The 14,645-nt window shown below is 42.1% G+C and overlaps 1 protein-coding gene across 4 annotated transcripts in view; it reads left to right on the top strand.

Annotated features, from left to right (window-relative positions):
• FAT3 (FAT atypical cadherin 3) overlaps positions 1-14,645 on the top strand; it is a 583,627-nt gene that overhangs the window by 489,931 nt on the left and 79,051 nt on the right. For all 4 annotated transcript variants that reach the window (XM_055091680.1, XM_055091681.1, XM_028501477.2 and 1 more), the window contains 3 exons: positions 2,162-2,358; positions 3,377-3,530; positions 5,794-6,027. In XM_055091680.1, coding sequence (XP_054947655.1) covers positions 2,162-2,358; positions 3,377-3,530; positions 5,794-6,027 — 585 coding nt within the window. The remainder of the gene's footprint in view (positions 1-2,161; positions 2,359-3,376; positions 3,531-5,793; positions 6,028-14,645) is intronic.

The raw sequence follows: 14,645 nt of genomic DNA, 5'->3' as shown, positions 1-14,645 counted from the left end.
AGGAAAGTGATTTTCCAGGGAGGACCCCGTGCCTCACCAGAGCATGTTTCTCAGCCTCAACATTATTGGCATTGAGGGCTGGATAAGTCTCGCTGTGGCATTGTAGGATGATTACCAGCACCTCTGGTTTCTATCCACTAGATTCCAGTAGCACCACCACCAGCATCACCCCTGATGTGACATTCAGAAATGTCTCTAGATGCTGACAAATGTCCCGGGGGTTTGCGCACAGCCACTGTCAGTTGAGTTGAGAACCACTGCCCTAGAGGAATGTGCAGCCCTCACCTTCTCTGCACTGTCTGCCCAGTGCGGTCCATTTATCCCGTGGCTGTGTTGCCAAAGTTTGGCCTCTGTGCACTGGTGCCAGATTAAATCTTGGAGACAGAGTTTTGGGTGCAGTAGAAAGAGATTGCTTTATTGCTTTGCCAGGCAAAGGGGGCCACAGCGGGCTAATACCCTCAAGGCTGTGTGTCCCGCCCTGGAGAGGGTACTGAAGAGTCGTCTAGTGTTCAAGGAGCAGGGTGTTATCAGCTCGTGGACATTCTGATTGGCTGGTGGTGAGGTAATGGGGAGTCAGCATCACCAACCTCCTGGTTCCAACCGGTCTGGGGTCTACGTGCTTGTGGGCAGCACACAGTTAAATTCTTCTACCTGGTGGAGGATTCAGTATCTGCAAAACAGCTCAAAGGACATGGCTCAGAATATTACCTATAGCCCTTGAGGAAGAATAAAGGCCTTGACCTTGTTTAATGGCTAAAGGATTATTATTTTGTCTTGCTTGACTGTCTTCCTTTCTTTCTGCATTTTCTCACTTCTCTGATTGAATTTATTCTTTGATTAAAGTTTTCCTACAGACAAAAGGCAGGTGGAGGTCTATTCTAGGAAGGCCTCATAGGGTCCTGCTTGGTTGCAGTTGTTCCACACTGCTGAGCCCCTGGATGCCCGTCCACCCCGCCCCCCATGCCTTATATCCAGAGTGCAGTCTGACGCTCAAAGTCCCACTATTTGTGACTCAGTCCCTCCGGCAGGACCGTGGGTTTGCTCTCTGTTCTTTTAAAGATTCATTGTAAGAAGGTGAGATGGCTCCACTTTTTCAGTGAAGCAGCAGCCAGCAGGCAGTAGGCTTGCCTTATTTACTTGTTTATTGTCAGTATTTCCCATCAGAAAGTGAGCTCCACCACGAGAGCAGGGATTTTTGTCACTTTTGTCCACTGCTGTAGCCCCATTGCCCGGCACAGTGCCTGGCCCAGAGCAGGTGACAAGTACGTGTGAATGCCCAAACAAACGAGACAGCGATGACCTAACTAGATTCCGGACTTCTTGCCAGTTGTCTCGTCCAGTCTTCCTCCGTGTTTGAAGTGACATTATTTCCCCCTTCAGGTTTGGAAGGTCAAGGTGGTTTTCTTCTTCCTTCCTCCAAGCTTCTTTTGTCTCCCTGTAATTCAGTGATGTGGGAAAGTAATATGGCTGGGACTACATTCAGTGTTTCACCCTCATCAAAAGCGGTTCCACTCCAGCTTTTCTACGTTTCTTCCATTTTCACCAGCTTCACTGTGTTAAATTTGATCTAATTGCAGTGCTTATCTTTGAACGGCTCCTTCAATGACCCTACATTGGGGTTATTTAATCCTAATGGGTCTTCCTCTGTCACACAAACTTTTCTTCCCCAAACTTCAGTCCTTATAAGAAGAGCTGCTGTATGATAAAGGCTTCATTAAGATTTCTTAATAGAACTGACTGCCTTTCCTTGATTGCATAATCAACGGCTAATGAAATTGTCTTGGTAACAAGAGCTATAGTGTATTACATCCTCTCTTGAGACGAAGTGGAAAGACAGTTGTATCAGCCCGATAAGAAGATTGATTGTTCATAGTTTGAATTTGATTGTCCTTAAGGGGAACTAAACAAGAGATCATCTCCAGCTTCTCTAAGTGCATTTTCTTCTCTTGGAAAGTTACTGTTTTACTTTCCACACAAGCCAAGCATATAAATATCATGCTTTGTTGCAGGAGAGTCAAAAGGAAGTGAGTGTCATTTTTTTTTCAGCGTCGTAAAGGATGCAGTTTGAGAGGCACCTGGATGACCCCGCACAGGCCTCTCGCTGTAGGTGGAGATCAAAGCTTTTCATTTCACATCTTCAAAAACTCTTTTTTCACCACAGGAGGGAACCCCAGAGGAAAGTTTGCCCTGGGCCTGGTGCAGAGCGAATGGAAGGTCTATGTGAAGAGACCTCTAGATAGAGAAGAACAAGACATTTACTTCCTCAATATCACCGCCACTGATGGGCTCTTTGTCACTCAGGCCATGGTGGAAGTGACGGTCAGTGATGTGAATGACAACAGCCCAGTGTGTGATCAGGTGAGATTTGTGGCTGTGTCAGATATATCACTGCTTTTTACTCTGCTTATCTAAAATAAGTCAAAACCCATTTCACTTTTCTCCTTAAGACCAGGCTGCTTTCTCATCTTATCTCCTTAATTAATGAGCTCCAAATGGCTATAAGAGGGTAAGAGGTGGACTCTAGGATGAAATATTATAAACATGAAAAGAGTATAGTTAGCACGATCAGTACCTAATTCTGCCCACCAAAAAAATCAAACAAACAAAAAAATAAAACCAGGAGTCTCAAAATTAAATAATTTTTAAGGACTCATAAAGGACACTATGAATTTTTCTGTCTGAATCACCTATTTCATAAAAGAAGAATAAACCACTCAAAAGTATGAATTACTTTTTTTGTATAAGGTTACACAGCTGGTTGGTAGCAACGTTGGTAATGAAGCTGGGTCTCCAGACCCCTTACGAAGTGGCCTTTCCACCACAGTTCAAAGCATGACAGCGAATGCAGGGTGCCAGTAATTGATTTTATTTCCTTTCTTACCAAAGTTAAATCACCCTTCATTTACCTTTTCCTTACATGTGGATTGAGAGACAGTATTGGTGCTCTTTAGCTCAGAAAAGTGTTGCAAATAGATTTAGTCTCTCATACTAATGCCAGATGTTAGTAGTGGCTCTTTAAAGAGTTGAAGGGTCTCAAGGACTAAGAGGGGCATGATCAATATGTGATGTGGGTCATGGTTCCACAGGGGTGGGGATTTTTGTCTGTTTTCTTCTCTGTTGTACTTATAGCATCTCAGTGGTACCCAGCACATAGTAGGTGCCCAATCAGTAGTTGTTGATGATGAGCATGGGAGGGGCAGAGCAAGAGATATTCTCTGTTTCATCATATGGTATAAGATGATTCTGTGGTAGAGGAAAAACATAGCTGAAGATAAATTATGCGAATGCATTTTTAAAGAAATCATGTATAATGCTAGCTATGACAATTGCCCCATAAATACTAATGATTTAATTACTTTTCTTTACCTTTGCCTAGGTTGCATATACAGCATTATTTCCCGAAGACATTCCATCAAACAAAATCATCCTGAAGGTCAGTGCCAAGGATGCTGATATTGGATCCAATGGAGATATACGATACTCACTCTATGGATCTGGAAACAATGAATTTTTTCTAGATCCACAAAGTGGTAAGGTGAAATTTATTCTTTGGGTAAATGCCATTGTTAATCCATGAGAGAAGTTAAACTCTCACATGGTCTTATCACTAGGGGGTAGTTAGTATACAAGAGCCTTGATATGATGCCCTGCTATCTTGGATTCAAGAAATACTAGTAGCACATGGTGTTTGGAGGACAGAAACCTCATTTGGCCTATAAAACTTGCCCTGACTTTACCTACATTTAGCAGCACCAAGTAATCAGATGTGTCTGTTTGCTTCTCCTCTTTCTCATATCCATGAGTTAAAGCAGCTGACCTATAAATAGTATAAATAGAACTCTATCACAAATGCAAGTTTCCATGCAAACCAGACAGCAGTGCGTAGTAAGGAGAGTTCTGCCCTGTTGAAATCCCTTTTGGGTCCCTATGCTTATTAACATACTTGTCTGGTTTTTATTCATCATTCCTATCTAGTTTCTCCAAAGGTATGAGTCCTCAAACTTGCTTACATATTGAGGTAAAATTTATAAGGTGAAAGGTTATGTACCCTAAAGGCAGATGCCCACATTGAAGGCCATAGATAATGGAAAAGGCATTTTCTATGGAGGTAAATTATCTGTGTTGTATATTGGATGGCCCATCCATTGACAATTTTTAAATGAAGTGTAAAGATTGAATAATTTGCATATTTCCAGTGTTGTGTTCATCACAATGAACAATAAGTAATTTCTGAGTCTCCAGAAGGTATTAGCTCCTCGCTAGCCCTCTCCCATGTCCAGTGCATCTTACTGGGAAGGGCTTAACTACATAACAATATGCTACGTGGCTAAAGAGGCCTGGCAATTTTTTATTGAATAGGTAACATTTATTAACTATTAGACCTAAAAGTACTTTATGGGATATTTGTGTTTGATTCCAAGATGAACCAAACAAAGCATCCCCAAGGGATATTGTAACCCAGTGGAGAAGACAGAGCTGTAAGTCAATACTAATAATAACAGAAATAACAACAATAATAGTGAAAGACAGAATGAGAGCCCGGGAGAGATATCAGGAGAGATATATCTGGGCACAGAGGAAGAAGTAGCTAATATTCTGATAAGAGGGAAGGAGAAACTTTTAAAGCAGACCTGGCATTTGAAATGAGCCAGGATTCTAGGAGCTAAAGCAGGACACTGCCGGTCACGGGGGCAGCGTGGGCAGAGAGCACGGCACATCCAGAGAAAGCTGTGTACAACATTGTCACTGGTCAAAGGAGCCACAGAATGGCTTGTGAGAAAAGTGGTGGAAAAATAACTTTAGGTCAGATTTTGGAGGGTCTTAAATGCCCAACTGAAAAACCACTGGGTGTTTTGGAGAAGGGGAAAATGATCCAGGCTAGATTTGAGAACTGGCTGTAGTCAGGAAGCCATAGGAGGAACAGCTTTATAAGTATAGATGGCTTCGTCCCAATGACTTCTACTAATTTTATTAAGAGTGCATAATAATATTTCATGAGTCCTACTTTTCACCAAACAGTATTTACTCAGGTCTGTCATTGTGCTTATCGCCATTATCCATTGAAATTTAGGTAACAAGAATAACAAAATCCCCACAGGGGCTGACACTCAGGACAAGTACAGCTAACCGAGTGATTAAAATACAGACATAACCTCCCTCCATGTTGGTTGCCAAAGAGCTGCTGCTTTAAGCTTCTCAGATAATCCCCACTGGAATCCTCCCCCAACAGCCACAGGCCCTACCACTCTCCAGCAAGTAGGGTTCGCCTGGCACAGTAGGACTCCTTCATGACCTCTTTCTGCTAAAACCAGCCTGTTTTGACTGTTTTTCTCTAAAAGATGGGGTAAAAAAAAAAATGTTAAATATCTGGAAGCAGCCCCTTGAGTTTACAAATCATTGACCGTCAGAGAACTAAGGATACTGGTCCATTCTTCAGGCTTTTTCTGGAGAAAATCCAGAAACAAGGCCGATCTCCAGAGCAGTTCTTGAGAGGTTTAAAGAGGTATGGAGCTTCTCAATGCTGCCAAGAGAAGGAATCCCTGAAACAAGAGGCTTCACAGTGGGATTAATTCATCTGAAGTTCGTACAGTTGGTTTTTTGTTGCGTCCAGAATCCCATCACTTTTTCCCTGATGCTTAAAAAATTGAACTTGCTCGATTTTTCAAAGCATGAGGCACTGGAGCCAAATGTCAGTGATCCTTCCTGTACTGGGGATTCTGTATGCACAATAACTGATGCTCTGCTCTTCAAAGAAAGACAGTTTTTGAAAAGCTAGGCCATTTATTTTCACAGGTGAGTTAAAAACTTTGGCTCTGTTGGACCGGGAGAGGGTCCCTGCATACAGCCTCGTCGCCAGGGCCACCGACGGGGGTGGCAGGTTCTGCCAGTCTGACATCCGTCTGATCCTGGAGGATGTGAACGATAACCCCCCAGTGTTTTCGTCCGACCACTATAACGCCTGTGTCTATGAAAACACAGCCACCAAGGCTCTGTTGACCAGAGTTCAAGCAGTAGATCCCGATGTCGGTAAGTCAGCTGCACTGATGGGATGCCTCCCTGTTTGCACATTTGACATATCTTCAGGTGCTACCTGTCCTTTAGTTTCATCAGCCCACCTTGGCTCCTTACCATGAAAACAAGTACATTAAACCACATTTCAGCTCTTCCACTGACACACTTCATATGCACAAGAGAACTCTGCAAGGCGTCTTCCCGCCTCTTTCTAGGATTTGAAGAAGCGATACTATGAATTCCTTTACCTTTTAACAAAGAGCTTGGGGTTTGCATTTTTTTAACCTTTAGAATAAAAATAATAACTTTCTTACTTGCCCATTCCTCCTGAACATAGTTAAAATGCTGTGTTGTGTGGCAGGGAGAATTCATTTCCATTTCTATAAAGAATTGCATCCCATGCTTTAGCTGAAATATGGCAATCTCGATTTATGGTGGTACCCCATAGTGCAAAGACCAATTACTAAATGTGCTGCCAGTCCAATGTGGATTTTTTTTAACTGCCTTTTGCCAGAGTATTTTGCTCATATAAACTGACATTACTAGGAGGGGTGTGGGTGTGGGCGATAAGAAGGAATTAGAATTGAAAGTTGCTAATAAAGTTTGTGTTCCAATCCACTTTACATAATGAGATGGTGAGTTAGAAAAGACCGGAGTTAATTGCTAGGTAGTCCTTCTGAGAATGCATAAGATATTGAGGTGACTGCTTGATGGGATCTAAATACGAAAGGGCATATAGACAGCCTCTTGGTTGTGCATTTTAAGAGCTGTAAATCAGGGGACTGCGGAATGATGGGGTGTGTCTGTTATGTTAAACAGGCCTTTATATAATTCAGGGTCTTATTGCTTAATTCTGAATTGAAAGAAAAATTATTGGACTAATGGAAAAGTAAATACATGATAATTAGTTGAAAACAAATGTAGAGCCCAGGGTCTCTGCATATTTCGCCTTAGAGAAATTAGTGGCTACACTATGAATTATTGTTCTTACCTCATTAGCATAATTTTTGAGGCTGAGAACCAACCCTTTAAAAATCTGCATACTGTAAAGCTTGGTTAAAAAAAAAAAAGATAAACAGGAAAAGACTTTTCGTTTTGGCTGTGCCACGTGGCTTATGGGATCTTAGCTCCCCGACCAGGGATCCAACCTGGGCCCTTGGCAGTGAAAGCGCCGAGTCCTAACCACTGGACCCCCAGGGAATTCCGGAAAAGACTCTTTTATTGATTTATAATTATGTAATACTTACAAATACTCTTTTTAAATGAGGATTGGAAAACATTCTGTGGACTCTTGATAGCAGACTTTTGGGGAAAAGAGGACAGAAATCATGCAAATGAATCATTAATAATTTAAATTTGACTCTGAGAATGTGTAATTGGGCCAGAGATGAAATTTTAAGATCTAAAAATGTTTTAAATTAAAATTTCAATTGTTTAAAATGGGAGTTTTTCTACTCACCTCCTTCCTAAAGGAACTGGGTATGCTCTATGTACTAGAGATTGAACACAGAGGGAGTCTGATCAGTGCACATGATGTTTCAGACAGTGGAGGTGGGGAGAGGTTATTGACTCACAGATGTGGCTGTGCTGGAGGGTATGCAGTTAGCTCCGTCCTTCTCACGTCTTCTGAGTCAGCTGGCCGTGTTGGCAGTTGGGGAAGAAGGGTTGACCAGACTCTGGGCATTAGCAGGACAGAGATGATAAAGCCTTTCAAAGACCAAACCCAGAATAACGACCTTATCAGCACCTCCCTCTGCTCATTTGCACTAATTAGCAAAAAATTAGCTTATGCTCAGAGCTTCAAACAGACACGGAGCTTATGAGTGCTGCTCATATAAGATGTGTTCACCAGGCTATTGTATTCGCTTCCGGAAAACCAGAGCATAGGATACCAGATTCTGGGTCATATTCTCAGTTTTTGTAGAACTCATTTAGCTTTCAAAAAATAAAAATTAAGACAGCCGGGAAAGAACAAATGAACACCTCTAAAAAGGCAAGCTGAGCACCTGCTATTTCCAGGCACCATGCTGAGGAGGTGGGTGTGAAGGTCTTGGTCAGAGCCTGCAGGGGGTTTCCAGAGTCAAACCCACATTCTCCAGAGTCCCGGGCGTCCGTGACTGGGGGCTCACGCCATTTTCATTAGCAGCCTGATTCCTCATTTCTCCGTCTTCTGTAAGGCAGCACAGAGGAGCGTTGATCCACATACTGAGATGACCAGTTTGTGGAGTGGGCAAATCATCTGGTGGCCAAACTCAGCCTCTGGCCTGAAGCTGAGTTTGCACATGAATCGTTAAGACTGAATCCAGCCCTCCAGTATCTTTAGTTTGGCTTACATACAGTGTTCCAAAAAGTTTGAATTAATTGTCAATAAAAGTCAAGAGATATTTATTTGAATTTTCAATTTCTGGCATTTTCTAAAAACAGCACTCAGAAGACTCAGCAATTCCAGGTGCACAGTCCCACCATGGTAGGAGCCTAATAGCAGCTGCCTCCTTGATACCAGCCAGTTCTCACCCTCCCAGTCCCCAGCCATCTCACTTACTTATGTTACCACCTGACTTCATAGGCCCCTCTCTAAAGTGACAATGAAATGTCTGATTTTTAAAGAACTTTTAATTTTGAAATAATCATACGTTCACAGGAAGTTGCCAAAAACAAAAAATGTACAGGAGGTGGCATGTACTTTTCACCCAACCCTTTCTCCCAATGATACCATCTCGCATAACTGTAGTACACTCAGATTTTGGCGCAGGTGCGGGTGTGTGTGTGTGTGTGTGTGTGTGGTTGTGTGTGAGTGGTTGTGTGTGAGTGGTTGTGGGTGGGTGGTTGTGTGTGTGGGTGGGTGGTTGTGTGTGTGTGGTTGTGTGTTGTGTGGTTGTGTGGGTGTGGGTGTGGGTGTGTGGGTGTGGGTGTGGTTGTATGTGGGTGTGGTTCTATACAGTTTTATCACCTGTGCAGCTTCATGTAACCACCACACCCACCTCCTCCGCACACTTCCTTCCCAGTCTCTAACCCCTGGCAACCACTAATCTCCGTATCTATAATTTTGTTATTTCACAAATGGTATTTAAATGGAATCTGGTAGTTTGTCACCTTTTGAAAATGGCCTTTTTCACTCAGCATCATTCCTTTGAGATGCATCCAAGTGGTCTAATTGGTTTCTGACCCTAGTGAAGAACATTGGTTCCATTTGTAAAAATGACAGGGCTATTTGGTTCATGAAACTTCTTTTGTTAAGCATATTCCTTTACCTAAAGTTACAAATGATTTCAACAGCATTTGGCTGCAGTATATACTAAGTCACTATAAACCGCAGAAAAAAGACAAAGATATATTAATCTGAAATCCGATTCCATTGCTTCATAAATTCAAAATGCTTACAGTGACTTGCTAACCTTTCATGTCCTGGTTTTCTAATTTTAAAAAATATTATTGCTTTTAGCCAAACAACTCTTTTCCTATGCCAAATTCATTATTCATAATGAACCAACTGCCTAGGTCAGGAGTAAAATAAAAACAGAGAAAGACAAGACCATTTTAGCACCCAATTTATGAGTTCTAAGAAATAGCATGGCAACTGTCTAGATTTCAGCGTTAAATTCTTAGTTTTCCTGTAAAATGGAAACATCCTCAATCCCATGAACTAATGACATGACTTTATGACCTAACATTTATAAAAATTTAATCCTTTCAGTAAAGATTAGGAGACCTTTTGTCGCACCACCTCTTTGGGGTTAATATTTTACTATTTACCGTATCTCTTAAGGTAGGATTTGTGTCCAGGTTCTCAATTTTGAGGGTTTTTTAAGCTAGCAAAGGGAATATGCAGAGGTGAAAATCGGAGCTAAAGTATGTGACCATTTTAGGCAAAGTGGCATGGAAATAAAATGTAAACTTGCACTGGAAAATATGCCAGAGACCATGATTTATTGAGAGGCCAATGTCCAGATATTTGAGATTCAAGAGGACATATTTTTCCTCTTATGGATCAGGGACTTAAAGCAAGGAAATGTTCTAATGAGCAACTCACTCCTTTCCTGTAAAATATTTCCTACAAGGTTTAGAACTTCTTTCAGGGATTTTGGAGAAACTTGGAAGCTTGTAACATGCATTACATTTATTTTCCATTCAGTATAACTGATATTTAATGAGTAGCTACATAGCAGGCATTCTAGAAGGAACTATACAAGGAATGCGCAGTGACAGGCCCAGGTTCTATGCAGTAGTGAAGGGCATGAATCAGCAACACATAGACCTTGAATAAAAGGCAGAGCTCGCAGAATGAATGGGATTCAACAGGCCGAGGGAGAAAGGCCTTCAGGAAGACAGGAACCAGGAGGATGAAGTTGCAAAGCTGGGAAACTCTGGACCCAATTAAATAGTTGGGAGATCATCACATGGTCAAGGACAGAGAGAAGGCAGTGAGATGAGAGAAGGCATCTGGGCCTGATTGTGGTGGTTCACAAAGACCAGGAATTGTGTGCTTAAACCAATAGATAGAAAAGAACCACCGAGCACTTTGGAGAAAAGAAATTCATCAGTTCTGGGTTTGGGAAATGCTAATCTGATAGGAGCATCTAACATGGGCGTTAGGAAATCTAGGAGAGTATCAAGAAAGATCACAAGGACCAAAATTCGAGTAGTAGCTTTGGGATTTAAAAGGAAGGAGCAGGGACTTCCCTGGTGGTCCAGTGGCTAAGACTCCATGCTCCCAATGCAGGGGGCCCAGGATTGATCCCTGGTCAGGGAACTAGATCCCCCATGCCACAACTAAGAGTTCACATGCCGTAACTAAAGATCCTGCATGCCGCAATGAAGATCCTACACACGGCAACAAAGATACTGCATGCCGCAACTAAGACCCGGTGCAGCCAAATAAATAAATAAAAGGAAGGAGCAGAGGAGAGAGAGATTTTACATGTGAAATCTGTCGATTTTGGTACTGACTGGATTGAAGGCACAATGGACAGGCTAGACAAGAACTCAAACTCGTGCACCAGGTGCAGGTGCTGCTTGCACAGAAATAGCTTAGGTGGCCTGAAGCAGGGCCTGGTGTAGAAAGGTGAAAAACTGGAGACACATTGGGAATTAAAGTACAGTCCTTCAGGAAAAAGTCAGGAATAAAGATAATAAGTTTGTTAATCATGACAGAGTAGGGAGGCTTTGCCTTCGAGTGGTTTACAGTCATAGTGGGAAACAGGCAAGCACAAAAGAACATTCAAAGAAAAATGAAATCAATGTTATAATAGAGTTGCATCTGTAAAAGTAGGAATTTTGCTTATTTTTAAATTTAATTTCTATTTTATATCAGAGTACAGTTGATTTACAATGTTGTGTTAGTTTCAGGTGTACAATAAAGTGAGTCGGTTATACATATACCTATATTCATTCTTTTGCAGATTTTTTCCCATATAGGTTATTACAGAATATTGAATAGGGTTCCCTACACTACACAGTAGGTCTTTGTTGATTATCTGTTTTATATATAGTAGTGTGTATATGTTAATCCCAGACTCCTAATTTATCCCTCCCCCGATGTTTCCCCTTTGGTAATCATAAGTTTGTTTTCAAAGTCTGTGAGTCTGTTTCTGTTTTGTAAATAAGTTCATTTGTACCATTCTTTTAGATTCCACATATAAGCAATATCATATGATATTTGTCTTTCTCTGTCTGACTTACTTTACTTAGTATGATAATCTCTAGGTCCATCCATGTTGCTGCTAATGACATTATTTCATTCTTATTTGTGGCTACGTAATATTCCATTGTATATATATATACCACATCTTTTTGTCCATTCCTATCTCAATGGACATTTAGGTTGCTTCCATGTCTTGGCTTTGTAAATAGTGCTGCAATGAACATTGGGGTGCATGTATCTTTTGGGATTATGATTTTCTCCGGAAAAAATAGGGATTTTGTAAGGATTAGTCAATACATGTAAAATGCTAGCACAGGTCCCTGTGGGAACATGAAAACATGAGCAATGAATTTTCAAGTGGGACAATTCGGGAAGGATTCACAAAGTGGTATTAGCATTTAAGTTGGGTTTTAAGAGTTGGGGCTTTTCAGAGACCTTCAAGATGTCAGAAGAGTAAGGCGTGGAGATCACCTTCCTCCCCACAAATACATCAGAAATACGTCTACACGTGGAACAACTCCTATAGAACACCTATTGAACGCTGGCAGAAGACCTCAGACCTCCCAAAAGGCAAGAAACTCCCAATGTACCTGGGTAGGGCAAAAGAAAAAAGGAAAAACAGAGACAAAAGAATAGGGATGGGACCTGCACCAGTGGGAGGGAGCTGTGAAGGAGGAATGGTTTCCACACACTAGGAAGCCCCTTCATTGGCGGAGATGGAGAGTGGCAGGCTGGAAGCTTCGGAGCCATGGAGGAGAGCACAGCAACAGGGGTGCGGGGGGCAAAGGGGAGAGATTCCTGCACAGAGGATCAGTGCCGGCCAGCACTCACCAGCCCGAGAGGCTTGTCTGCTCACCCGCCGGGGCAGGCGGGGACTGGGAGCTAAGGCTTGGGCTTCGGAGGTCCGATCCCAGGGAGAGGACTGGGGTTGGCTGCATAAACACAGCCTGAAGTGGGCTAGTGCACCACAGCTATCCGGGAGGGAGTCCAGGAAAAGGTCTGGAACTGCCTAAGAGGCAAGAGACCATTGTTTTGGGGTACCTGAGGAGAGGGTATTCAGAACACCACCTAAACGAGCTCCAGAGATGGGCGCAAGCGCGGCTATCAGCACGGACCCCAGAGACGGGCATGAAATGCTAAGGCTGCTGCTGCAGCCACCAAGAAGCCTGGGTGCAAGCACAGGTCACTATTCACACCTCCCCTCCCAGAAGCCTGTGGAGCCTGCCACTGCCAGGGTCCCGTGACCCAGGGACAACTTCCCCGAGAGAATGCACGGCGCGCCTCAGCCTGCTGCAACGTCACGCCGTCCTCTGCCGCCGCAGGCTCACCCCGCAACCGTACCCCTCCCTCCCCCAGCCTGAGTGAGCCAGAGCCCCCAAATCAGCTTCTACTTTAACCCTGTCCTGCCTGAGCGAAGAACAGACGCCCTCAGGCGACCTACACGCAGAGGCAGGGCCAATCCAAAGCTGAACCCCAGGAGCTGTGCGAACAAAGAAGGGAAAGGGAAAATTCAACACCCATTTATGATAAAAACCTGCCAGAAAGTAGGCATAGAGGGAACTTACCTCAACATAATAAAGGCCATATATGACAAACCCACAGCCAACATCATTCTCAATGGTGAAAAACTGAAACCATTTCCACTAAGATCAGGAACAAGACAAGGTTGCCCACTGTCACCACTATTATTCAATATAGTATTCAAGTTTTAGCCACAGCCATCAGAGAAGAAAAACAAATAAAAGCAATCCAAATCAGAAAAGAAGAAGTAAAGCTGTCAATGTTTGCAGAGGACATGATACTATACATAGAGATTCCTAAAGATGCTGCCAGAAAACTACTAGAGCTAATCAATGAATTTGGTAAAGTAGCAGGATACAAAATTAATGCACAGAAATCTCCTATACACTAATGATGAAAAATCTGAAAGAGAAATTAAGGAAACACTCCCATTTACCAATGCAATGAAAAAAATAAAAAACCTAGGAATAAACCTACCTAAGGAGACAAAAGACCTGTATGCAGAAAACTATAAGACACTGATGAAAGAAATTAAAGATGATACAAAGAGATGGAGAGATATACCATGTTCTTGGATTGGAAGAATCAACATTGTGAAAATGACTATACTACCCAAAGCAATCTACAGATTCAATGCAATCCCTATCAAAGTACCAATGGAATTTTTCAAAGAAGTAGAACAAAAAAATTCAGAATATGTATGGAAACACAAAAAAACCCCAATAGCCAAAGCATTCTTGAAAAAGAAAAATGGAGCTGGAGGAATCAGGTTCCTGGCCTTCAGACTATATGACAAAGCTACAGTAATCAAGACAGTATGGTACTGGCACAAAAACAGAAATATAGATCAACGGAACTGGATTGAAAGCCCAGAGATAAACCCACGCTCATATGGCCACCTTATTTTTGATAAAGGAGGCAAGATTATACAATGGAGAAAAGACAGCCTCTTCAATAATTGATGCTGGGAAAACTGGACAGCTACATGTAAAAGAATGAAATTAGAACACTTCCTAACACCATACACAAAAATAAACTCAAAATGGATTAAAGACCTAAATGTAAGGCCAGGCACTATAAAACTCTTAGAGGAAAACATAGGCAAAACACTCTATGATATAAATCACAGCAAGATCCTTTTGACCCAATTCCTAGAGAAATGAACATAAAAACAAAAATAAACAAATGGGACTTAATGAAACTTAATAGCTTTTGCACAGCAAAAGAAACCATAAACAAGACAAAAAGACAACCCCTAGAATGGGAGAAAATATTTGCAAATGAAGCAACTGACAAAGGATTAATCTCCAAAATTTACAAGCAGCTCATGCATCTCAATATCAAAAAAACAGCCCAATCCAAAAATGGGCAGAAGACCTAAACAGACATTTCTCCAAAGAAGATATACAAATTGCCAACAAACACATGAAAGGATGCTCAACATCACTAATCATCAGAGAAATGCAAATCA

This window comes from Physeter macrocephalus, chromosome 16 (assembly GCF_002837175.3).
Source record: "Physeter macrocephalus isolate SW-GA chromosome 16, ASM283717v5, whole genome shotgun sequence".
Classification (NCBI taxonomy): domain Eukaryota; kingdom Metazoa; phylum Chordata; class Mammalia; order Artiodactyla; family Physeteridae; genus Physeter; species Physeter macrocephalus.
The sequence above is the reverse complement of the archived record's forward strand: the minus strand, read 5'-3'. Positions and strand labels throughout refer to the sequence as shown.